Consider the following 27,772-nt stretch of genomic DNA (forward strand, 5'->3'; position numbering starts at 1 on the left):
ACTCCATTTTTATACAGCCATAATTGTTGGACAGTTTTTCCCTGTGAGTCAAAATTTGTTTCCCTGTAGCTCTCTCACCTGTTTCAAACATGTTAAAAGGATATCATCTAACCACAGTACTACACCATCTGTTCTGAACATACATTTCTATTTTTGCAGTTCAAGATTTTGTTTTTACTTTTGTGAGATTCAATAAGTGACTCACATTTAGCTCTAGTTCTACTAAAATAAGCAAGTTCTAGTCATAAAGTTAAGTTCTCCTCTCCTGCACTATAGTGTACACTGTCATTCGTTTTGATGCATACGATCTAAAGTCCTTTTGTGTGTTGGAGGAGTCACCTTGGTGTGAGGTGAAGAACATTTCTCCTATAGGTGCTGATAACGTAGGAAGCAGTGGTGGGTGCTACAAGATTCCTGTTCCAGAAGTGGTATCTGTGCTGGAAGCAAGTGACCTTGAATTCTTGGTGGAGAAAGGGCATGGGTACAATCATGACATTCACGATGGTTTCCTAATCAAACTAGTACTGTAGCATGGTTTTAGGGCATTCTTCCTTAAGCTTAGCCTTGGGTATGGTTCTCTAATACTCCCAAAGATTCTATAAGATATCCAATATCATTTTCTTAAAGTAATATTTTTTAAAAAATTCGAAATAATCACAAATTTACAAAAAAAGCTGCATGTCCAGCTGGCACCAAGAACTTTCTTCCCTAAACCATTTGAAAGTAAGATGCTGACATGATGACTCATCACCCATGGAATACTTTAGTGTGCATTTAGTATGTATTCTCCCATATAACCACACAACCATCAAAACCAGGAAATTAAGATTGATACCTTGTTACTACCTGTTATGGGTAAAATTGTGTCCCCCCCAAAAAAGATATGTTTAAGAACCAGTACTTCAGAGTGTGACTTTATTTGGGAATAGGGTCACTGCAGATATAATTAGTTAAGATGAGGTCATGCTGGAGTAGAGTGTGGTACTAATCCAATATGGAATCCTTTTAAGAAGAGAGCCATGTGAAGGCACAGAGACATAGGGAGAATACCACGTGAAGATGGAGGCAGAGACTGGAGTGATGCATCTACAAACCAAGAAACCCCAAGGATTGCTGGCCATCACTAGCAGCTAGGAAAAAGACATAAAGTCTCCCTCAGAAGGAATCAATCCTACTGACATGTTGATCTTGGACTTCCAGCCTCCAGAACTGTGAGAGATTAAATTTCTGTTGTTTTAAGCCACCCAGTTTGTGGTGCTTTGTTATGGAAGCCCTAAGGAACTAATAAACCACCTAATTTCAAACCCCACCCAGGATTCACCAATTGTCCTAATAATGTGCTTTCCAGACAAAGGGTCTAGTTCAGAATCACATATTGCAACTAGTTAGGATGTCTCTTTAGTCTATCATTCTGAACAGTTCCTCAGTCTTTCCTTGACTTTTGAAGATTAAAGGCTAGTTATTTTGTAGAATGTCTCTAGATTTGAGTTTGTCTACTATTTCCTTGAGTTTAGATTCAGATCATGCATTTTGGGCAGAAATATCACAGAAGTGACACCATATTCCTCTTAATGCATCATATCAAGTAGCACACAATTTTGATTTCTGACATTACTGATGACATACAATTTGATCACCCGATCAAGATGGTGTCTGCCAGGTTTCTCCACTGTAAAGTTACTTTTTTTTTTTTTTTGCCTTTAATCAGTAAGTATTTTGTGGGAACATAGTTTGAAACTATGTAAACAGTCCATTTTTCATCAACTTGCAATTTATTTATTTATATTTGTGTGAACTCACTGTTTCCTATTGTATTCAGTGGGTTTTAATCCATATCTATCATTATTTTGATGCTCAAACTGTGCCTGATTTTGCTAATGGAAGTTCCTTCACGCTGTCTACTACATCCTTTTGACATGTCTCCATCCGTTTCTCAGCACTTCTTTCTTTCTGGGATAAGACTTATATAGCAGAAAAGGAGTTACAGATGTGGAAAGGGAGGAAACTAGAATAAATCCTGTGGCAATTGAACCAGAAAAATCATACATTTTGATTCTAGGTCTGGGGCAAGGAAAGTTCAAGACGTTATCCCAGAAAGAAGGAATATTCAATATTGTCATCCCAGAAAGTCACTCAGGCTCTGACTCCCCATGTTGAGTTTCCTGCCCCCTAACCCCCACTCCCACGTGAATGTTCTTTCCTTGGCTCCCTGTGGTCACGTACAAGCTCTAATGCCCTGTGCTGGGCTACCCACTCCAGTTTTGTGTATATTCTCTTCTCACCACATCTGGGCTCTGACTTCCCACACCAGGCCATTCTACCCCTCACCCCACCATGTGGACTACCTCCTTACTCTGCTTGGGCTCCGATCCACACCAGGCCACCCCTTCTTGAGGACACCCTTCTCAGCCGGTTTAGGCTCTGAGTCCATACAGCAGGCCACCTTGCTGTGTGAATTTCCTCCTTACTCTGTTTGGGCTCTGACTCTCTACACTAGGCTGTTGTCCTATGTGATGAACTCCTCCCGCTCTGACATCCTACTCTGGGGCACTGCAGCTCACCTCCCCAACTCCCACCAGTGCAGTGCTGCCATAGATTGAATGTCTGTGTCTCCCACAAAATTCCTTTATTGAAACCCTAACCCCAATGTGATGGTATTAAGAGGTGGGGTTTTTGGGAGGTGATGAGGACATGAGGGTGGAGCCCTCATGAATGGGACTAGTGCTCTTATAAAAGAGAACCCAGAGAGCTCCTTTGTCCCTTCCATCATGTAAGGTTACAGTCAAAGTCAGCAGTCTGCAACTGGGAAGAGGGCTCTCACCAGAACCTGACCATGCTGGCACCCTGATCTTGGACTGCCAGCCTCCAGAACTGTGAGAAATGTATTTCTGTTGTTTATAAGCCACCCAGTCTATGGTATTCTGTTATGGCAGCCCTAATGGACTAAGACAAGTGTCTGCATAGTTCTGCCCCATCTAATGACTTTAGGACTTAAGTGCTAGGAAGGAAAGGGAAGAAAGGAGAGGATCTCAGTATCACAGTAATAAACTCCTTTTGTGCTTAATTGACAAGAGTCAGTTTCAGAAAGGAACTCTGATACACATCATCTATATGGTACCAGTGCAACTAATTTTTTAAATCAAAATGTATAACTTTGTATTATTCCTGTTAAATTTTATCCTATTGGTTTTGACCTATCATTTCAATATATTGTGATCTTCTTGAGCTTGGCATTTACTTAATGTTATTAGTTGTCCTTGGTAACTGTCTGATACCTGGTAACTTTATAAATGTGTCATTTATTTTTCTCAAAGCTATTGATTAAAGTGCACAGAAAGAGAGCCCTAAAGAACAAAGTCCTCTTTCTGACTTACTTCACTGTGTATGACAGACTCTAGGTCCATTCACCTCACTACAAATAACTCAATTTCATTTCTTTTTATGGCTGAGTAATATTCCATTGTATACATGTGTCACATCTTCTTTATCCATTCATCCGATGATGGACATTTAGGTTGGTCCCATGTCCTGGCTATTGTAAATAATGCTGCAATGAACATTGTGGTACAGGACTCCTTTTGAATTATGGTTTTCTTAGGGTATATGCCCAGTAGTGGGATTGCTGGGTCGTATGGTAGTTCTATTTTTAGTTTTTTAAGGAACCTCCATACTGTCTTCCCTAGTGGCTGTATCAATTCACATTTCTACCAACAGTGCAGGAGGGTTCCATTTTCACCACACCCTTTCCAGCATTTATTGCTTCTAGATTTTTTGACAATGTCCATTCTGACAGGCGTGAGGTAATACCTCACTGTACTTTTGATTTGCATTTCTCTAATGATTAGTGATATGGAATCTAAAAAAAAAAATGGTACTGATGAACCTAGTTGCAGGGCAGGAATAAAGATGTAGACACAGAGAATGGACTTGAGAACACAGGGAGGGGGAAGGGTAAGCTGGGGTGAAGTGAGAGAGTGGCATGGACATATATACACTACCAAATGTAAAATAGATAGCTAGTGGGATGCAGCCGCACAGCACAGGGAGATCAGCTCAGTGCTTTGCAATGACCTAGAGCGGTGGGATAGGGAGGATGGGAGGGGAGGGGATATGGGGACGTATGTACGCATATGGCTGATTCACTTTAGTGTACAACAGAAACTAACATAGTATTGTGAAGCAATTATACTCCAATAAAGATCTATTTAAAAAAAAAAAAAGAACAAAGTCCTGGATAATATAACATAAGACAAAGCTTTAGACTGGCAGTGGGCCAGGGACGAAATTCTGTTTTATCTTCCCATAAAGATATATAAGAAAATCTGTCAAATAATCTTGAGGAAATAAGGAGTGTTTGCTTATTCAACTTTTGTCTCTTACTGAATACTGAATGAATGGATGAAGAATATGAGGTCCTCATTTGTGCTGAAATGCAACTGTGGAAGCAACATTGCAAAACAAATCATCAAAATGTAGATCTGGTTAATCCATGATCAACATAATTAGGGTTTATATATCTGATGTAGCTTTTTGGGTTTTATGATTCCACAGATATAAACAATATGTCAAAAAGATATGGTGTAATAATAATCTCTATGACTAATTATATTCCAAATCCTCTGATGGATAAGACTCTTTCACACACACACTCTCTCTCTTTACACAAACAAGTATAAGACAGGATGTAAAAATAATCACTAAATTGCTTAATGTAATCTGACTGATGTAATAGTAAGCAGCAGAGCTGAAACTCAACCCAGGTAGCATTTGCTTAACTACTGCCTTATTAGATTAACAAAATTGAACATTCATCAATATCTTTCTCTCCTAAAGTATATCATTCGAAGGGACCAGGGCATATAAAAACTATTCAATCATAGCTGGTTTATATATTCATTTTTTTTAACATCTTTATTGGAGTATAATTGCTTCACAGTGGTACGTTAGTTTCAGCTTCACAACAAAATGAATCAGTTATACATATACATATATTCCCATATCTCTTCCCGCTTGCGTCTCCCTCCCTCCCACCCTCCCTATCCCACCCCTCCAGGCAGTCACAAAGCACCGAGCTGATCTCCCTGTGCTATCATTTTTTTTTTAAAAGATAACTTTGTATCTTGCACAGACAGCATGGAATCATACCACAGTAGAAGTCCCGTAACAATGCAAAACCACTAGATATTTAATTAATAAATTCTCATTATTTAGTCCTATTTATTCATTTTGAGATGTCATGGAAGAAGGGAAAAAAAAGAAAGCCATACCTGCCTCTCAATAAGCAGGATTTTTAGATAAAATTTTTTGTGTATATAGACTCCATTTGCTTGGCACATGGAAATGCTCAAGAAAGGTTAGTTTTTTCTCTTTCTCATGCAACTTAATTAAACATTTACTGAGCATTCTCTATGTGCTGGGCGCTATGCAAGACAGGAGATTTACAAACATGTCAAACAATTTCTGCCCTCAGTGATTTCTGTATGTGTATCCAGGGGTAGAAGAGGCGAGAAACTGAAGAAAGATCTTGTCTGCAAACACTTCACAGAACAGATAATGTCTGAAGGATGGGTACCAATTTACTGCCAGGAAAGCCAGCTCTACAACAGGGATCTTAAGAGTTCACCACATACTCTCTACAAAATGTGCTTCTAGGACATCACCAGTAAGCCAAATTCAGAAACTTCAGTTAATTCTCTATTCTGTGTACCTCCCCACAAAACAAAACTAAGAAGGGCAGTCTTTAGCACTTGTTACAAAGATCTATTAATACTAAACATTAAGATTTATTCACATAATAAATTTTTACATTCCTATGCACAATTACCAAGCAAAAATGAATTTCCATAATATCATTATAAAAAAAAAATTTGTTGACATGCTATCAATCCAATCACTAAAAAAATCCAAAAAACATCAAGTTGTTAGATGTTTCAAAATAACTGTTAATAGAAAAAAAAAACAGAGATTCAAGGTAGTACTTCAATTTCAAAAGTAATGAGGTATTTGTGCTAAAACCCATTAACAGTGACTTAAGATGGCAAAAATGAGGTATAGGTTAGAATCAGGTAGTATAAATAAATCTAACCAATGAGCAGAATGGCAAACTGAAAGGTAGTAAAAGGCAGGGACCTACACTTTTATATATTTAAGAGTTGTGCATTGTCTAAAAGGACATGAAATAAGGCAAAAGGTAAGTTAAGACAGACATCAGATCCTGTATTAGAATCAGAAAGAATGATATGGAACAATAAAAAATGATCACATTAAATAAACAAAGTATATTATTTTCATTATAAATATGAAACATATTTTAAAAAACAAATATTGAAAAGTCCTTGTTTCTGGCCCATAACAATTTCTTTTCTTTTTTTTTCTTTCTTCTTTTTTCGGGGTGAAGGCAAGAGAGAGAAGCTATGCAATGCATTTAAAAGAATATTTGTTACATTTTATTGAACATTTCTAGGTGTTTGAAGTAGGGAGATTTTCAGATTAACAGGTGAGCACATGGTAACTGAAAACGAATTCACTGATCCTTCCAAACTGTAAACTGGATATTAACTCTATTGTATAATCTCCTTCAATGGCTCTTCCTCACCTTTATAATAAAGTTCTTAGTATGGTAGTCAAGTCATTTCAAGAGGTGACTATATTTTCAGATTCATCTCTGTCCATATCCCCTTTATACAACTTTTTGTTTTGTTTTTAGCTATTGCAATCTCTTTGCAGTTATTCAAATAAATCAAGTTGCTCTTTCCTTCTGTTGCTTTTGTACGCTATTCTCTCTGCCTAAAACACTTTCTTGAGACCCTTTTGTCCATTTGGCCAACTGGTATTTTCCTGAAAGATAAGGACGTGTCACTTTTTCTTTGAAGGGCTTTTTCCCTGACATAATCACTCTGTGATTAGTCCTCTTATGCTCCCACAATACCCTATGCATATTTCTAATGATTCTTTTTATATTGTACAATTGTTAATTTTCCCCCCTTTCCCCTACTACACTGTGTTCCTGAATGGCAGGAACTGTGTCATAGTCTTCTCTGAATCCCTTGCAGCTGGTACAGTATACCTCAGCAGAGATTTTGTAATTCATGAAAAAAATATTAGCAGTTTTATCTATCTAAGCAGTATGCTATATAGTAGGAAAAAGGTAGTATATTGAGCTCTGCCCATAACTACCTGTATCTCACAAATTCTGAACCTCCAATAAAATAGGGGAATTATTTAGATCTCTAATATTCCCTGTGATTCTTTCACTTAGTTTTGGTTTCTATAAATTCTTGATAGGTAATAAAACTGCTTTAAAAAGCACAGTCTTTAATTCAAATGCTTATTAATTTATACTGGATTTATCTCAATTCTTTAGGTTTTACTACAGAGGTTTTCTTAGTATAGTGGCTGTGAAAAGAAAAGCTTTCCTAACTTGATGGCCTTAGGCACCCTATTTTTCTGTCAGTTTCATTGGCACATGATTTTCCTCCCTTAACACTTTCTCTTTTTCATATATTGCATCCACTTCTACCTATACTCTTACTTTTTACCTAGCTCAAGAACTAGGTCAAGAAGATGACTGCCATGTGATAGAAATAGTGATGGCAAAGAGCAAAAAAAGGGAGAGGATGAGCCCCAGCAGTCCTTAGCCTTTTCTTGTCCTGTCTTCTCTTGCTTGGACTGAGGGCATGCTGGTCTTCACAAAGACTTCAACCCAGTCTCTTGTTCACTACTACCTTTCATCTATATCCCATCTTTTAATTTTGGACAAACAAAAACATAAAGAGAGGAGAGTCTTTTACTTTCTGTATGGTTCCCGCTAAAGTTTCCTGTGTTTTTAAAACTCTGCCCAGTAGTAATTTTAAAACAAAGTCTCCACTCTTATAATCTGATGTATAGAGAGAAGAGTCTCCGTTTTCTCCTGAAGCAAAGAAATGTGTCCCTGCCTAAAAATCCTTCACATGATAGTCAATTCTTATTATTAGGATACTGTTAGCACTACAGGCACATTATAAACTAGATACGCTTTTTTGGTTCTGATTGAAGGGATAAGTGCCACATAAAAAATCAATTAAATTGATTTTATGAGGGAAGGGGTTTACAAATTACACTTACAAATTGACTTTTAAAATATAAGATATTTAAAATTCAAAGTCTGGTTATCCAATTGCAATGATCAGTTTTTGCATTTTAAGTCACACTAAAACAGTAATGAGTATCCTCATTTGCAGATGTGTTTGAAAAGACCAATGTTATATTAGTTAAAATGCTTCCATCATAAACAATATTTATTGAAAACAATTTGAAAAGAGATGTACAAATAAACCTAAGGTGTGTGCTCTACTAAAAACTTACATTCTAAGAGGTACCCAGTATAAAAATGAAGTTATTTTTATGAAAACCTAATTGACAAGTAAAGATAGGCAAAGTTTATTATACTGTTTATGAATTCTACTACCTGGTTTCTTTTAAGCTCATAATATGCGGACCATTCCTATTTGTGAAGTTACCAAATAACTGCCGCTCAAAGGATTTAAATTAACTTAGAGAAAGTGCTAACTCTAAGACATGTAAGGTTTAAATGGCAGGTTAAAAGTTTTAATTGTAATTATTGCGCTAACTGCTTCTCTAGAAAGAGTTAGATCTATTTCTTCTTTGCTTGCATTGACTTGACAGCCCAGGTTAAATGGGAGGGAGGTATCATGAGTCCTGGTTTGCCTGGGACAATCTTGGCTGACACTAATTGTTGTGGAGTAATTGCTAGGGTCCACTTTCACTCTTAAAGTATCCTGGTTTGGATGATAAAGCATACGGTCTCCCCACTTCTAACGTGCTCTTTTCAAATGAAAGTAGTAACTATTAGATAGGTACCCAATATGTGGAAGGCCAAGAACTGAAGGGAATACAAAGGAATGTAAGAAATGGTATCTGCCCATAAAGTCCTTATTAAAACTTAGCCGGAGAGACTGAATACACATTCCAAGTTAAACACACAAATTTAAATGGCTTTTCAAAATACTAACTGGAAGAAATGTTACAAAAAAGTACATTCTTGCTAAATGAATGGCACAATAATTGGTGTTTTGGGCTTTCACAGGAGATGGGGTCACTTTCTATTAAACACCGCTACAGTACCCACCATCACCACTTACTCAGTGCCTTCTATGTGCTAGGTCTGGTTTAGAGTGCTTTATAAACGTATTAGTCAACCCTCACAATTATCCTATGAGGTGTGTTATTATGCACAGGGATAGGAATTTTACTGAGAAACGTACCTGATAGAGGTTAAATAACATGCAAAAGTTCATACAGCCAGTTAAGTGGCAGAGTTGGGGTTTAAAACCAGGTTCTCTAATTCCAAAGCTAGTGACCTTTTTATTGCTCTCATCTTCACACAGAGTGGTGGTTCTCAGCTAGGGGTGATTTTGCCTCCCAGGGAACATTTGGTGATATCTGGAGACATTTTTGTTTGGCACAAATGTGTGTGTGTGGGGGGGGGGGTGTTGGCTAGTAAGTAGTGTGGAAGGGATGCTTACTAAAGACTTTATAAAAAACCTTTTAAAGATAAGATCTGAGCTCAGTCTGGAAACATCTGGATAGGCTGGGGGTAGTGGTGATATGCGTAAATTCTAGATAAGAAGAAGAATACAGTAAGTACAAGAAAGGTACAGAGACAGTGAATAAACCAACTTAGCAAGATTGAAGGGAAACAGTATTGAAAGGAAAGTGGGAAGCAAGCAAAAGATGAAATGATCTTTCAAAAAGACTAAGGAACCTGAACTAGATTCACTGAAGATTTCTGAGCAGGGGAGTGACATTATAGTAGGATTAATCAAGAAACCAGGGCAAAGAGACTAATTAAGATGCTACTGTAATAATTAAGCCATAAAGTATTCAGAGTTTGTGCCTTGTGGTGGTAGTGAGAAAGAAAGGAAGAAACTACAAGCACATACACTTTTATGTATCATAAATTTTAGTCTTGTCTCAAATGACAATAACCATTCTTACCTGTAATGCACTGAAACTGTCCATCTTCTCTTCTTATTGTAAATGCTTCCCCTGGGTTAACTTGTACCAGGATAACCTTAAAATGAGGGGAAGAAGTATTAATCAAAGGGGCAACAGAGTAAATCAGTGTATCAAGATATTAAATGTTGCTAGTAAGAGAGTAGATGTGAGCTATTTAATCATATGGAACTGGGAAGGAAAATGGGGATTAACATTTGTTGAAAAGTATTAATTACTTCATTTTTCTGGAGGTCAGACTCAAGCCAAAAGTAAGGGAATAAAAAAAGACAGTGGCACAATTTTATTGGAAAGTCAATAAATTTCACTCTGAAACAAAGATGGAGTTAAACTACTGAATATTTGAATCATCTATGCCTACTTCACCAATTGTAAAGTATTGTGTTTTTCTAAAAATAAAGTATAAATTGATAGGTAGAGAATAAGATGGCACCCCTGAATTAGTATGACATCTCAAATTAGCAATATATTTAAAAATATGTTAAATTAATCCCATAATTTTGAGTAGTTTTATTTTTATTTTATAGGTAATACACACTAATCTTATGACATCTGAAAAACAGAAAAACAAAAAACTGGAAAAAAAACTGAAGTCCCTCCATCCTAATAAACATTGTTAGCATTCTCATAAATTTTTTAGTCTTGTTCTCTATGCATAGGCTTAATTTCCCCCCTTAAATATAAGGGGGAAAAATAAGACCTCCAATTCTGTGTCTTTTTTTGGTTTAATATTAAAAAAAGACTTTTCCAATGTTATTATTCAAAGTCTGTCATCGAATGTTTACACCATAAACTACTTAACCATTCTCTTAATTAAAGAATTTAGGTAGTGAGCATTTTGGTATGTAGTTTTCCCATCTCTATAATTAGTATTGTTTCCTTATGATATACTCCCAGAAATAGAATTCCCTTATCTGTTGCTAAACTATTTTTTAAAAGGGTTTTACAAATTCACATTCCTCCTCAGTCTATGAGAACACCATTTAACCACATTCTCTGCACCCCTAAAAATTATAGTTTTAAAATCTTTGCTACCTTGATAGATGAAAACAGTATATTACTATCGTTTAATTTGCACTTTTTTGATTATTAACGAGGTTAAATTCTATCTTTACATTTGCTACTGGCTCTTTTGTAAACTGGCTGTCTGTCATCTTTATTTTTTGGGGTCTTAAATGTTCTTAGCAATTCATATGAATTCTCTGAATAATAATGGTAGTAATAATAATAATATACTATATTATGCTGCAAATATTTTCCCATTTTGTCTTCTCAAATTTTTTCATTGTTTATTTTCCTGTAGCCAATGTTACCTATTTTTTCCTTTGTGACACCTTCTATTGCTTCTAAATTTAACTTGTGGCTGGCTATCAAGCACTTGAAATGTGGCTTGTCTTTGTCTATATGGAGATGTGCCATAGGTGTAAAATACACACTGGATTTCAAAGATTTAGTACAAAAGAACCCAACCATGTAAAATATCTTGTTGTTAATTTTTATATTGATTACATATTGAAATAATATTCTGGACATATTGGGTTAATAAAAATTATTACAATTAATTTTTCCTGTTTTTACTTTTTAATGTGGCTACTAAAATTTTTTAAATTACTTATGTGATTGGCATTATATTTCCATTGGACAACGGTGACCTATAGGTTTGATTAAAAATGCTAGTTTTTCTTTTCTTCTAGTTTTATATAATTGCTTATAGTTAGTTCTTTAATGCACCTCAAATTTATCTGGAGAAGATCCAAAAGTATTTTTTTTCCTTAGAGAGCTAACCAATACAATCTGCTAAATTTAAGATAGCTCCTTTAGCACACAATATACTCTTCTGGCCTGTCTCATCCATAACACTGTCTACTTTGGCAAAAGTAGCTTAGGAAATATGTTTTTATTTTAATCATTTTAAACACTGTAACCTTAGAAATATGTTTTCTGATGGTGTACCTCGATTACTGCTCTTCTTCAAACATTTCTTTGACATTGACTGGTGATAAGTGCTACGATAGGAGAAGTTAAGCACTATCAGAGCACACAGGACCAAGTACTTAGTCTGTTACCTGAGCATGTGTATGTATACATGTATATGCACGTGTGTGTGTGTTTGTGTATTTAATGGCTTTCTAGAGAATGTAAAAGTTAAGCTGAGTCCTGAAGACTGAGAAGGAACTAGCTAGGCAAGAAGAGTGGGAAGGCCTTTAAGGTATAGAGAAGAGCAAATGCAAAGCTCCAGGAAAGGAAACGTCATCAATAGTTTATCAAATTCAATGAACCAAAAGAAGTTCTGTAGTTCTATATGGTTGGAGAATGGGGCAGGCGGAGATAAGGGTTGGGGAAATGATGGAGGAAAAAGGTTAGAAATATGGGGAAAGGTAGACAGGAGTTGGGTTAAGAAGGGTCTTGTGAGCCATTCTAAGGGCAAGGAAGAGTTACGTAAGCAGGTAATACTATGGTGGATCGCCCTGGCTGCAGTGTAGCAACCAGATATAGGAAGAACTCTTCATCAGGAGGTTACAACAGTCATCTAAGTAGGCTTCTTTTAATACATTAATATCTATTTTCAACTTTTATTATTTCCTTTCTTCTGTTTTCCTTAGGCTTACCAAGTTGTTTTTCTAACTTTTTCAGTTGAATACTCTATTTTATTCTTTCTTTAGTAATATATGCACTTAAAACCATGAATTTTACTCAGTTTAACCATAGAGAATGTTTTCACTATTGTTTTTTAGATTTTCTGCCATTTACTTCTTCATTCCCTCTGTGATCCAACAGTTGTTTTAAAGAAAACTTACAATTTTGAAAGTGGGCTGGAGGATTTTCAGTTTGTTTTTATTTCCAATACATTTTTTTATCAATCTCAAACAAATCCATGGTTCTTTAAAAATTTTTTTAACCCATTATGTTTCTTTCACTCCTTTCCTTATTAGTGTTAGAACTTAGTAGAGGTAGTGAATTACTAAAGGATGATACCTGAGGCCAGCACTGGGTTAAAGCACAGGAGTTCTTAACCTGGGGGCCATAGATATCTATTCAAAGGGTTTGTGAACCACACAGAATTATATATGAAATTCTCTGTAGGTATTACAATTTTCTACGGAAGGGTTCACTATTTTCATTAGATTTCACTAAATTCTTAATGCGGTTCAAGACCCAAAGTAGTGCTTACTGTGTCACACTATGCTGTCTGCTTTACATGTATGTTACCTCTTTTAATTATGATTCTCTATCAGTACTGGTTGTACTATGGAATTCTATAAAATACTAATAATTCCTGTGATGAATTCATTCACTACAAAGTTGGGAAAAAGAAATAAAACTAAGAAAACCAAACATGGTACACATACAACTGATATATCCTGATATTAAGTAAAAAAGGATAAACTCTTTTAAATTATAATAAGACGTTCAGGAAATGGTAGGAGGTTAAATTTATTCATTTATCTAAAAATCATTTATTAAACACCCACTGTGTGGCACCTACTCTTATATGCACTATGGACATCAAGAATAAAAATAAATCACAGTCCAAGGACTCAAGGAATATACAGTCTTGTGAGGGAAACAGGCAAGTACTCAATTAACTCTACAGTGTAATAAGAGGTGTAACAGAGATATGAACAATGTACTATAGGTTCCACTCAGCCCACAATGATGAGGGAAGATTCCTGGAGGAGATGATAGCTACATAATGTTCAGAGGGATAACCAAGAATTAACAAGCTAAAGATGGGGAGAGAACATTCCAGAAGAGAGCACACATAGCATGTATGAAGTCATAGGGGTGAAAGAGATCACGGATATATATTTTTTTAAACATCTTTATTGGAGTATAATTGCTTCACAATGGTGTGTTAGTTTCTGCTTTATAACAAAGTGAATCAGTTATACATATGTCCCCATATCTCTTCCCCCTTGCGTCTCCCTCCCTCCCACCCTCCCTATCCCACCCCTCTAGGTGGTCACAAAGCACCAAGCTGATCTCCCTGTGCTATGCGGCTGCTTCCCACTAGCTATCTATTTTACGTTTGGTAGTTGTATATATGTCCATGCCACTCTCTCACTTTGTCCCAGCTTACCCATCCCCCTCCCCGTATCCTCAAGTCCATTCTCTAGAAGGTCTGTAAATTGATCACGGACAATTTGAAAATGGGAAGAAGTATGGCATAGCTAAAGTCTAAACTAGTTTGAGAAATGCAATGGAAAGAGATAAAATTGGGAGGATAAGCAGGGGCTAGATCATGAAGATCCTTAAATATAAAGCTAAGGAGTTAAACCTTTAGGCAAGGCTATTAAACAGGGAAGGGTCATATTCAAATTTCATCTTTACCCCAACTTTTATTCTGTAATATTTCAAATGTACAGAAAAACTGCAGGACTGATTCAATCAATGCCCATATACCCCTCACCTAGATTCACCAATTGTTAATGGGCTGCCATATTTGCTTACTCTCACACTCACTCTTTTTTTGATATACCATTTTAGAATACCTGAGTGGTGTTAAGTTTGATCACTTGGTTTTAGGTGATTATCTCTTAGATGTCTCTATTATAAAGATACCATTTCCCTTTGAAAGTAATAAACAATCTATATGGTTGGTGATACTTTGAGACTCTCTGAATATTCTATTCCCTAACAGTCTTTCACCCAATGGTTTCAACAATTACTACCAAACATTATTGTGGTAGCTGTAAAATGGCAATTAAAAAAACCCCATTCTTTCTGTAGTTACTAGTTAGCATTCTTCTATTAAGAAGAGAATTCTTTTCTGAATTCTTCCCCTTATCCTACACCCCAACTTTACATGTTTCTTAGTATGAGTATGGGCTCATGGATTCTTTTAAAAATCGATGTTATTATAATCCATTAGTATCACTATTAATATTTTCAGTGAGGTGAAATTCACATATTAATTATAAATCAATATTAAAGTGTACAATTCTAGGCATTTAGTACATTCACAATGTTGTGCAACCACCACCTCTTCTAGTTCCAAAACATTTTACTACACCACTTCCATTAAGGAATCACTCTACGTTTTCCCTCTTTAAGACCCTGATAACCACCAATTTGCCTTCTGTCTCTATGGATTTACCCATTTCTATGTATCATATAAATAGAATCATACAATATGTGATCTTTTATGACTGGTTTCTTTCACTTAGCATAACGTTTTTAAGGTTCATCCAGGCTGTAGCATGTATCAGTACTTCATTTTATGGTTAAATAACATTCTACTGTATGGATATACTACAATTTATGTATCCATTCAGACCCTGATAAACAACTGGACTGTTTTCAACCTTCTGGTTATTGAGAATCGTGCTATGGTAAACATTTATGTACAAATATTTGAGTTCCTCTTTTCAATTTTGGGGGTATGTACCCAGGAGTAGAACTGCTGGGTAATATAGTAACGCTACATTTAACTGTTTGAGGAACCACCACATGCTCCTTATGCAGCTGCATCATTTCACACGCCCAGTAACAATATACAAGGATTCCAATTTCTCTAGACTCTTGCCAATGCTTGTTATTTTGATTATAGATATCCAGTGGATATAAAGTAATATCTCATTGTGATTCTGATTTGCATTTCCCTAACATCCCTGACAAATGATGTCGAGCATTGTGTCATGTGTTTCTTGGCTATCTGTAAATCTTCTTGGAAGAAATGTGTATTCAAGTCATCTGCCCAGTTTAAATTGTGTTGTCTGTTTTTGTTGAGTTGTAAAAGCTCTTCATATACTGTGGATACTAGACCCTTATCAGATACAAGATTTGAAAATATTTTATCCCATTCTGGAAGTTGTCTTTTCACTTCCTTCATAATGTTCTTTTCGGGGGTGGGGGGTACGTGGGCCTCTCACCATTGTGGCCTCTCCCGTTGTGGAGCACAGGCTCCGGATGTGCAGGCTCAGCGGCCATGGCTCACGGGCCCAGCCGCTCTGCGGCATGTGGGATCTTCCCGTACCAGGGCACGAACCTGTGTCCCCTGCATCAGCAGGCGGATTCTCAACCATTGAGCCACCAGGGAAGCCCCATAATGTTCTTTTATGTACAAACATTTTTAATTTTGATGAAGTACAATTTATCTAATTTTATTTTGCTGTTGTTGTTGCTTGTAAGTTTGGTGTCATATCTAAGACTCCACTTAGAGTCCAAGGTCATGAAGATGAACTCTTCCTTTCTTCTAAGAGTTTTATAGTTTTAGCTTATTTAGGTTGCTGATTCATTTCAGTTCCCTTTTCTATATGGTGTGGAGTAGTGGTGTAATTTCATTCTTTTGCATGTAGATATCCAGTTGTCTCAGCACCATTTTGTGAAGAGACTATTCTTTCCCCACTGAACAGTTTTGGCACCCTTGTCTGAAACAAATTGGCCATAGAGATATGGGTTTATTTGTGGACTCTCAATTCTATTCCATTGGCCTATATATATCTATTCTTATGCCAGTACCATACTATTTTGACTACTGTAGCTTTATAGTAGGTTTAAAATCAAGAAGTGTTAGTTGTTGAACAACAACTTTTTTATTCTTTTTCAAGACTGTTTTGGCTATTGGGGCCCCTTGCAATTCCATATGAATTTAAGGATCAGCTTCTTCATTTCTGCAAAAAAGGCCACTGGAATTTTAATAAAGATTGTATTGACTCTGTACCTTCCTTTGGTCAGTGTTACCATCTTTACAATATTAAGTTTTCCAGTCCATGAACATGGGATGTCTTTTTAATTAGTTAAGTCATCTTTAATTTCTTTCAGTACATTTCTGTAGCTTTCCACATACAAGTCTTTCACCAACTTGGGAATATTTATTTCTATGTATTTTATTCTCTTGGATGCTACTGTAAATGGAATTATTTTCTTAACTTCGTTTTCAGATTCTTCACTGCTGATGTGTAGAAACATAGCTGTATTTTTTTTGTTGATCCTATACCCTGCAACTTTGCTGAATGTGTTTATTAGCTCTAGTCATTTTTGTAAGGATTCTTTGGGATTTTCTTTTCAAAAAAAAAATTTTCTTTTTTGAGGTGGACCATTTTTAAAGTCTTTATTGAATTTGTTACCATATTGCTTCTGTTTTGTTTTTTTTGGCAGCAAGGCATGTGGGATCTTAGCTCCCTGACCAGGGATCGAAACTGCACCCCCTGCATTGGAAGGTGAAGTTTCAACCACTGGACCACCAGGGAAGTCCCCTGGGATTTTCTACATAAAGGATCATGCCATCTGCAAACAGACAGACCTTTGGTTAGACTAACCAAGGAAAAAATAGGACCCAAATCAAAATTATAAATGAAAAAAGAAACATTACAACTCAACTGATACCACAGAATTACAAAGGATCATAAGAGGCTATGAACAACTATATGCCAACAAACTGGACAACTAAGAAGAAACAGAAAAATTCCTAGAAACATACACCTTACCAAGACTGAGTCAGGAAGAAACAGAAAATCTGAGCAGACCAGTTACCAGTAAGGAGATTAAATCACTAATCAAAAATCTCTCAATGAAGAAAAGCCCAGGAGCAGATGGCTTCACTGGTGAATTTTACCAAACATTTTAAGAAGAACTAACGGCAATCCTTTTCAACCCCTTCCAAAACACTGAAGAGGAGGGAATACTCCTAAACTCATTTTATGAGACCAGCTTTACCCTGATACCAAAGCCAGAAAAGGATACTACAAGAAAAGCACACTACAGGCCATTATTCTTGATGAATATAGATGTAAAAATTCTCCACAAGATACTAGCAAACCAAATTCAGCAGCACATTGGAAAATTCATTTGCGAGACGAAAGCTGAGCTAAAGGCAATGAATAGCAGAATGAATAATGCAGAAAAACGAATAAGTGATCTGGAAGATAGAATAATGGAAATCATCCAATCAGAACAGCAGACAGAAAGCCAAATTAGAAAAAAAATAAAAGCAATATAAAAAACTTATGGGATAATATAAAGCATGCCAATCTATGCATTAATAGGAATTCCAGAAGGAGAAGACAGAGAAAAGGATATTGAAAATATATTTGAAGAAATTATGGCTGAAAACTTCCCAAACTTAAAGAAAGAAACAAATATTCAGACACAGGAAGCACAGAGGGTCCCAAACAAGATGAACCCAAACAGACCTATACCAAGACATATAATAAAAATGGCAAAAGTTAAAAAAAAGAGGATTCTAAAGACAACAAGAGAAAAACAAAGAGTTAATTAAAAGGGAACCCCCCATAAGGCTATCAGGTGATTCCTCTACAGAGATGCTGCAGGCCAGAAGGGAGTGGTGAAATATATTCAAAGTCTTGAAAGGGAAAAATCTGCAACCTATAATACTCAACCCAGCAGAATTATCATTTAGAATAGAAGGAGAGAGAAAGAATTTCTCAGACAAGCAAAAACTAAAAGAATACAGTAATACTAAACCTACCCTAAAATAAATATTGAAAGGTCTTCTCTAAGTATAAAAGAAGCAAGAAGATACAGAAAAGAGGAAATCACAATTGGAAAATAAATCACTTAAATAAGCCAGTATACAAATCAAAAAGAAAAAAAAATCTATTTGTGAAAGTAATGATAATCACAAGGAACAGCAAAAGGATAAACGTGAAGATGTAAACGAGGACATCAAAATCATAAAATATAGAGGAGAGTAAGAAAATGTAGATTCTTCTTTTTAAGAATGCGTTTGAGACTATATGATTATCAGTCTAAAGCAAGCAGATGGAGGAAGGGGTTAACATACTTGAAAAACAGGGTAACCACAAATCAAAGTCAGCAGCACATTAAAAGGACTATTCATCATGATCCTGGGCACAAGGATGGTTCACCATACACAAATCAATACATGTGATACATCGCCTTGACAGAATGAAATTAAAAAGATCATCTCAATAGATGAGGAAAAAGCATTTGACAAAATTCAACATCTGTTCATCATAAAAGCTCTGAACAAATTAGGTATAGAAGGAAAGTATCTCAACATAATAAAAGCCATATATGACAAGCCCATGCAATCAATGGTGAAAAGTTGAAAGCTTTCTCTCTAAAATAAGGAACAAAACAAGGGTGCCCACGTTTACCACTCCTTTTCAACACAGTACTAGAAGTCCAAGCCAGAGCAATCAGGAAAGAAAAGGAAATAAAAGGCATCAAAATTGGAAAGGAAGAAGTAAAACTGTCTCTTTTGGCAGATGACATAATTTTATACACAGAAAATCTTACAAGACTCCACCAAAAAAACTGTTAGGTCTAATCAACAAACTCACTGAAGTTGCAGGATACAAAATTCTCATGCAAAAACAGTATCATTTCTATACAGTAACAGTGAACTATCTGAAAAAATTTAAAAAACTATCCCATTTACTATAGCATCAAAAACAATAAAATACTTAGGAATAAACTTAACCAGGGAGGTGAAGGATCTCTACGCTGAAAACTACAAAACATTTATGAAAGAAATCAAAGAAGACACAAATAAATGTAAAGGTAACCTGTGTTCATGGATTAGAAGAATTAATATTGTTAAAATGCACACACTACCCAAAGCTATCAATAGATTCACTGTAATCTCCATGAAGATTCTGATAGCATTTTTTTTATAGTAGAAAAAAATAATCCTAAGATTTATATGGAACCACAAAAGACCCCAAATAGCCAAAGCAATTCTGAGAAAGAGGAATAAAGTGGGATCCATCACACTTCCTGATTTCAAGCTGTAGTGTAAAGATATAGTAACAAACAGTATGGTACTGGCATAAAAACAGAAACACAGACCAATGGAACAGAATCAAGAGCCCAGAAACAAACCCATGCATATATGGACAACTAACATTTGACAAGGGAGCCACATATACCCAATGTAGAACCCACAGTCTCTTCAATGAGTGGTGCTAGGAAAATTGGATAGTCACATGTAAAAGAATGAAACTAAGACCTCTATCTTACACCACTCACAAAAATTAACTCGAAATGGATTAAGGACTTAAATGTAACACCTGAAACCATAAAAATCCTAGATGAATACATAGGAAAAAAGCTCCTTGACATGGGTCTTAGCAATGAGTTTTTGGATATGACATCTAAAGCACAAACAACAAAATCAAAAATAAACAAGTGGGGCTTCCCTGGTGGCGCAGTGGTTGAGAATCCGCCTGCCGATGCAGGGGACACGGGTTCGTGCCCCGGTCTGGGAAGATCCCACATGCCGCGGAGCGGTTGGGCCCGTGAGCCATGGCCGCTAAGCCTGTGCGTCCGGAGCCTGTGCTCCGCAACAGGAGAGGCCACAACAGTGAGAGGCCCACGTACCGCAAAAAAACCAAAAAAACCCAAAAAACCAAAAAAAACAACAAGTGGGAATACATCAAACTACAAAGCTTCTACATGGCAACAGAAATGATCCACAAAATTAAAAGACACCCGATAGAATGAAAAAAAATATTTGCAAATCATATATCTGATAAGGGGTTAATATCCAAAATATATAAATAACTCCTACAGCTCAATAGCAAAAAACCAAATAATGGGACTTCCCTGGTGGCGCAGTGGTTAAGAACTCGCCTGCCAATGCAGGGAACACGGGTTCGAGCCCTGGTCCGGGAAGATCCCACATGCCACAGAGCAACTATGCCCGTGCACTACAACTACTGAGCCTGCGCTATAGAGCCTGCGAGCCACAACTACTGAGCCCGCGTGCCACAACTATTGAAGCCCGCGTGCCTAGAGCCCGAGCTCTGCAACAAGAGAAGCCACAGCAATGAGAAGGCTGTGCACCGCAACGAAGGGTAGTCCCCGCTCACTGCAACTAAAGAATGCCCATGTGCAGCAATGAAGACCCAATGCAGCCAAAAATAAATAAATTTATAAAAAAAAAGACAAAAAACAAATAATGCAATTAAAAATGGGCCAAGGACCAGAATAGACGTTTTCCCAAAGATATACAAATGGTCAACAGGTACATGAAAAGGTGCTCAACATCATTTATCATTAGGGAAATGCAAATCAAAACCATAATGATATTATCTCACACCTGTCAGCATGGCCATCATTGAAAAGACAAGAGAAAACAAATGCAGGGAAGGATGTAGAGAACCCTTGTGCACTATAGATGGAAATATAAATTAGTGCAGCCACTATGGGAAACAGTATGGAAATTCCTCAAAAAATTAAATAGAACTACCATATAATCCAGTAATTCCACTTGGGGGTATATATCCGAAGGAAATGAAAACACTATGTCAAAGAGAAATCTGCATATTTTCACTGCAGCATTATGTACAATAGCCAAGACATGGAAACAGCCTAAATGTCCACTGACGAATGAGAATGGATAAAGAAGTTGTGTTATACATACACAAATACACACACACACACACACACACACACACACACACACAGATCCTACACGCAGCAATGAAGATCCCGCATGCTGTAACTAAGACCCATCGTGGACAAAATAAATAAATAAATATTCAAAAAAAAAGGAAAAAGAATTCCATTCATTGTTAAGAAAAATCCTTGAATTAAAGTTTACTTTCTGGGACTTCCCTGGGCGCAGTGGTTAAGAATCCGCCTGCCAATGCAGGGGACATGGGTTCCATCCCTGCTCCAGGAAGATCCAACATGCCGTGGAGCCACTAAGCCCGTGCACCACAAAGCCCATGCCTGCGCTTGAGAGCCTGTGAGCCACAACTACTGAAGGCCGCGGACCTAGAGCCCGTGCTCTGCAACAAGAGAAGTCACCACAATGAGAAGACTGCGCACAACAGAGTAGTTCCTGCTCACCGCAACTAGAAAAAGCTTGTGCGCAGCAACGAAAACTCAATGCAGCCAAAAATAAATACATAAATTAATTTTAAAAAATTTACCTTCTGACCTCAGTAGAACCAGTACTTATTTTTTCTTTTTATAGGAAGTGTATCATAAAGTGCAATGTTTCTACTTAAATATAATCTGAAATATTTGTTTGGTATAAATTTCAAGGTAAAATATAATGGCATCACTTTCATTAGGGACTTTCATTAAAATTATCATATGGGTTTCTGGAAGGTGTGGAGGAAAGCAGTTATAAATTCAAATTAATGTATACTGATAGAATTCTGCATTGGTAGTCTTTAACCTTCACCAGAGTAATTTTCACTAACCAGACGTTTAAATAAAAATTAATATCTCAAAAAAATCAAAGAAAAACTTAGAAAAGATTGAAAATTGGAAAAACTTAGAAAACTTAGAAAAAACTGTAAAAACTTAGAAAAGATTGAAAATTAATATATTAACTGTCCTACTGAGTGAGAAAAGGTAGAGCTAATTCAAAGAAAATAAAAGGAAGGAAAGAGCAGAAACAATGAAAACAAAGAAATGCTGGAGGATGAGAAAACAGCTCTAACAGGAATCAGAGTGAACCAAGACAAAAATTGCAAGAGGAAAAAATAGTCACCTTTTCCACCTTGGGGATGTTTTTTTTCCCCCAAGGAGATTCTCAAACCTTGGGAGATTTTATGCAAGTAGATGACTATAAAATGCATTTTTAAATTCTAGGAACTTACCTCTCTACACAGGTTTTATTTAGGGGAATAGTAAAATTATGGCTCTTCTCCCAAGATCTTTCCAAGGCTGGCTCATTACTCAGGTACCTCAAATGTCATCTCCTCAGAGATCTTCCTTGCCCACCAAATTCTAGGGTATATATACCCTCACACATTTTCTAACAAATCAATCTGTTTTATTTTTTAAGTGCTAGCACTTATCACTATCTGAAATTATTTTGTGCAGTTATTTGGTTAGTTGTTTACTGAGCCATTTCTACTCCACTAGAACAAAAGCTCCCTGAAAGCAAATACCTTGACTTTTCTTATAAACATATGCTAAAGCCTGGCTCATAATAGGTTTTCAAGAAACTTTTATTCAATGAATAAACAGCTGAACAGTGAGGACTGGGAAGTATGTGAAATTCATTCAACAAACATTTCTTGAGGTCTTATTACAATGTAAGGCTCTGTTCTAGGTAATGGAGCTACAGTAGTAAACAAAACAGAACAAAAATATCTGCCTTCATGTTACAGCAGAAAAAGAAAGTTATAGGATTCAAGTTATGCCACTGAGTAATACCAACTGAGATTATTTTTAAAGGTCTAAAGAAAATGTAGACTGATTAGAAGAAATTAAACATACATATGTATGTATGTGTGTATGTATGTATGTATGTATGTGTATATGTATGTATGTGTGGTTAAGAATCATTTAATTGTTGCCAACATCACAGATCAAACTGGGGCTACTTTGTAATAAAGGCGCCTGACTGAATTCTAAGCCTACTCATAGGTTTCTGGCAAATAATCAACAGAGATTTTTGTCTAGCTTCAAAATGCAGAATTCACATACCTTCAAATTATCTGGATTCCTATGCCATTTTACATTCATCTGCACAAATGCAGTAGAATTTTCCATAATCTCATCATAAACAATAGTACAATGCGATAAGGAGAAAGACAACAACTACATATGATAGTTATTTTACCTGAGATAAAATATGCCCCCAAACTGTTTCCAGCACTGCCATAAATGAATTAGTGCAGCTTCTTGACATATATAATCTAATTTGGTGAACACAGAAATCTTGTAAACAAAGTAACTCTCAGAATTGTGACAGGTGAGGAACCCTGGCAAATTATCCATCATTTTGTGTTTCTTATCATTGATGTCTCTATTAGCATAGGGAAATATTACACAGCACATTCCACAAATACAGTATCATAAAATGATTATGAAGTACTTGATTGGACTTTTGAAAATGAGATTCTTCAACATCTTCAAATTTCACAAAAACAAATGATCATACTTGTATGTATCTCAAATGCACTGCTGATCTTCCATTTCCTAACCCCTTTAAAAATTCAGAGTTCAGACCTGACAGTTTCATTACACTCCATAAAATCACTAAATATGTTCTCTTCTCCACTCAGTTTCTTTCATTTCTTACATCCCCATATCCACGGTGCCATGCTCAAGATCTCACTCAGCTTGCAGGATAGATTAGCCAGGCAGTTTTCTTTTGTCATTCTTTAGTGAAAATGCTTTTAATGCCTGGTTTCAGTTAACAGTGTCACCAGGGGGTGAGTAGACAATTGATAAAAGCAATTGCCTGAATATGTGCCAATTGTTCAACTTCTAGCATTCTGAACAGAGATATGTAGAGCTATTGAACATTTTAAGTGTATTCTGAACTTAAATATTCAGTACTACTAATATTTACATTACTTCTTGAATAACAGAGAAACATATGCTTGAAACATATGTTTTGGATAAGATGGCTACCACTGCGCCACCAGGGAAGCCCTGGATAAGATGGCTACCACCAAACGGCAGATTAAAGTTGACAATGACTGTAAATAATGCCATACCATGTAGATTTTTAAATTATTCTTACAAGTAGGCTATGATGATACGTGGAACTATTTATACAAAATGTTACATTAAACAGTAACACAGAAAAGTACTCTAATGAAAATGTCACTGATTAAAGCTATAACCATGCCTAGTATATACATTAATGAAGACTAGAAAAATCTAGAAAAACGTAATTAAAATTTAATGCTCCCTGTATTCCCTAATAAATAATTAAAAATATACAGTGGCTTGGAGAAGTTATGGAAGAAGACAGACATTTAAGAGGCTCAAATATAAAATTATTTCCTTAGAGAAAGAAAGAATTTTCAAAAAAAGCAAGATAGCAGAAAAAGACGTCTCTGGAGTAAGGAAAGAAAGAGAAGGACCAAGGTGCATAGACAGATATCAGAAATCAGCAAGCCTGACTGACATAAACACCTCTAAACAAACAGGGCATACAGCCTGGGAAAAGTTAGAGCTAAGGAAACCTGAGCTATCATTTAGTCCAATGTAGATTTATTTTTTTAAAAGTAAAATAAGAGATTATTGGTGTTATTGAAAAAGTTACTTCATTTTACAAAACCATTCAAACAACTATTCTCTTATGGAAAACTCCCAGTGTAGTGGACTTAAAACTTAATTTATATCAGCTAACCACTTAAATGAGGCAAATTCAAATGAGCATTTACAATAAAAAATATAGGACTTAGGTACCACCTTGGAATCTGTACTACATAGAAGTGCCAAAATTAATTTATTTATACTTTGTTATACAAAAAATTGACTTTATTCAAATGTCAGGGCATAATCGTTTATTAATAATATTTGCATATATTATAAAGGAAACACAATGAGTGAACAATTTTTAAAAAACATAAACACCTAGGTATAACTTGTACCTTGTCATTTAATTTTCAATCGCTACTAATCATTACTAAATATAACTTTGAAAATATTCTTTTGCATTTCAAAAATACAAAATTCCTTGGCCATGTACTTCAATTTTACTGAATTGTTGTTAAAGTTCTTTACATGTAAAACGAGAATAGGAAAAAGAGCAATCTTTCATATGACCCATGGCACCAATAAAGTGTATTAGATGAGAAAATGTGCACTAGGTGAAAAGGAATACTTCTTAGAATCACTCTGAAATTTTCAAAACAATATGTACATATTTAGGTCTATTTCCAGGGGATAAGGAGTCTGGTGTTTTTCCCCTAACCTGAATCCCATGGAAATAATCAGTTTTCTAATGTAATTACTCATAAATTCCTAAGATGGCCATCAGAAAAACCATGCTATTATTTATTGTTCCAGAAAGTACCACTACTTTAAATCCTAAAGGATTTAGTAAAAGATATAAGGTTAGTGTTAATATTCTATATATAATCTCTAAAGGAAACAACAGAAAAAAAAAGCCAAATTATTATAAGTAATTTGTTCTGTGGAGGTAACAAAAATTTAACTTTTGAATTTAGGAAATCATTTTTACTGTTAAACTCTAACAGTTTAAATTGTTTATTCTGAGGGATATATACCTATGAAACATTAAGGATGTATTAATTTCTAAAAATGTTCACCTGTATTTTTATAAAAATAACCTATAAAACCAAATATAATCATTGAAAAAAATAAAGAGGAAAATGTTTACGGACAGCATCAATTTGTGTATATAATTTAATTTTTTCCTCTGTACGTCAAAGGACACACAACTTGCATTCCTCACTGTACATTAAGACTGACACTAAGTTAGGTCTGAGGAGAACAAAGCAGGTACCTCACAGCTCTATTTCTGAAACTCAGTAGAGGGTTTAGCAGACAGAACAAGAAATCAACCCAGAAATCAAAAACATATATACATGCTTTCCAGTATTTACAGATGTATTATCTTGGCTATCGTATTAGTTTGCTAGGGCTGCCATAACACAGTACCAAGTCTGGGGAACTTGAACAAAAATTTGTTTTCTCATAGTTCTGGAGGTTAAAAGTTCAAAATTGCTTCCTCCTGAGGCCCCTCTCCTAAGCGTGTAAATGGCTGTATTTTTCCTGTGTTTTCACATGGTCCTTCCCTCTATGTGTGTCTGTGTCCTAAAATCCTCTTATTATAAGAACACCTGAACAAAACTGTCTGGAATGTCTAATCCTTTTCCCTCTTCCTTATCCAACTGCTTCTTCATGCTTGGTCTAGGGTACCAACTTAAAGAGGTTTACAGTAATAATAAAAGGGAAAATCCTATGGGTCTTGTACCCTTAAATAATAGTTAACATACCTTTAGCAATGTAGTTTCCCAATCTGTGGTTGAAAGCCTTCAAATTAACTCAATACTCATGGGGCTGCTGTGATGACTAAATGAGTTAACATATGTCAAGTGCTTAGGACAGCAACTGGCATGTTGTAAGCACTATTTATGTATATTAGCTGTTGTTACTGTAAGCACTGTATCTGTAGCTCTTAGTATTACTATTTTTATCAGTGCAGATCTGCTGCTGTAAGAATTTGCCCTCTAGCTTAGGAGAAATGGACTAATTTACACAAAACAGAGAGAACACACACAGGACACAATATTTATGAAATTTCTCCTGAACTGGTGCTGGACACCTGCCTGCCTCTTACTTCCCATATTTTCCTGTACTGCCCACCCTATAGCTTTCCAGCTATCCATCTGCTTTATTCCTTTCAATCTAGTGTTGCATAGTCAATACTTTCATCTTCATTTCCTGGTCTGTGATTTATTTACTATTCTCTAGCACGATATTTGATTCACACTTGACTTTGCTGACATTTTCCTATGAGGAACAATTTCCTTCTTCAAGAAATACTACCCATCCTTCAAGATGATGACACTCTAAAGCAGAGTTAGATTATTCCTGTATTAGAGCCCACAGCACTTTGTACATCGTTCTATAATAACATTTAGCACATGATTGTGTTCATTTGTTTGCATGTTGTCAGCTCCACTACATGAGCCCTTCTTGACTTCAGTCTATTTATTTTAATACACAGTTACAGAGACTACAGAAGTTAAACAAATGTTTGCTGAATTAACTACTGTCCAGTCTCTGAATAGCTCCTAAATCTTTTCCTCTGGCTCTGAGAACAGCGCTAGCTGACAGAACTTTCTGTGATGATGGAAGTGTTCTATCTTGGTGCTGGTAAGAGCCTCTAGCTATATTTGGCTATATATGGTCTATATATGTACACAAGTGCTACTGAGCATTTGGAATGTGACTAGTAAGAATGAAGAACTAATCTTCTTTAATCTTCTTTGATCTTATTTAATTAGTTTAAATAGCCACATGTTGTTAATGGCTACCATATTAGGGTATATCTCTAGATTCCCCAAGCTCCAAAATTATATTTCCAACTAATTTC

The 27,772-nt window shown here is 35.9% G+C and overlaps 1 protein-coding gene across 4 annotated transcripts in view; it reads right to left on the bottom strand.

The window, feature by feature from the left end:
- Positions 1 to 27,772, bottom strand: part of FNDC3A (fibronectin type III domain containing 3A) — a 167,390-nt gene that overhangs the window by 94,503 nt on the left and 45,115 nt on the right. For all 4 annotated transcript variants that reach the window (XM_082859634.1, XM_082859632.1, XM_082859633.1 and 1 more), the window contains one exon: positions 9,997 to 10,072. In XM_082859634.1, coding sequence (XP_082715760.1) covers positions 9,997 to 10,072 — 76 coding nt within the window. The remainder of the gene's footprint in view (positions 1 to 9,996; positions 10,073 to 27,772) is intronic.

Source organism: Leucopleurus acutus (assembly GCF_964270905.1).
Source record: "Leucopleurus acutus genome assembly, chromosome: 18".
Classification (NCBI taxonomy): domain Eukaryota; kingdom Metazoa; phylum Chordata; class Mammalia; order Artiodactyla; family Delphinidae; genus Leucopleurus; species Leucopleurus acutus.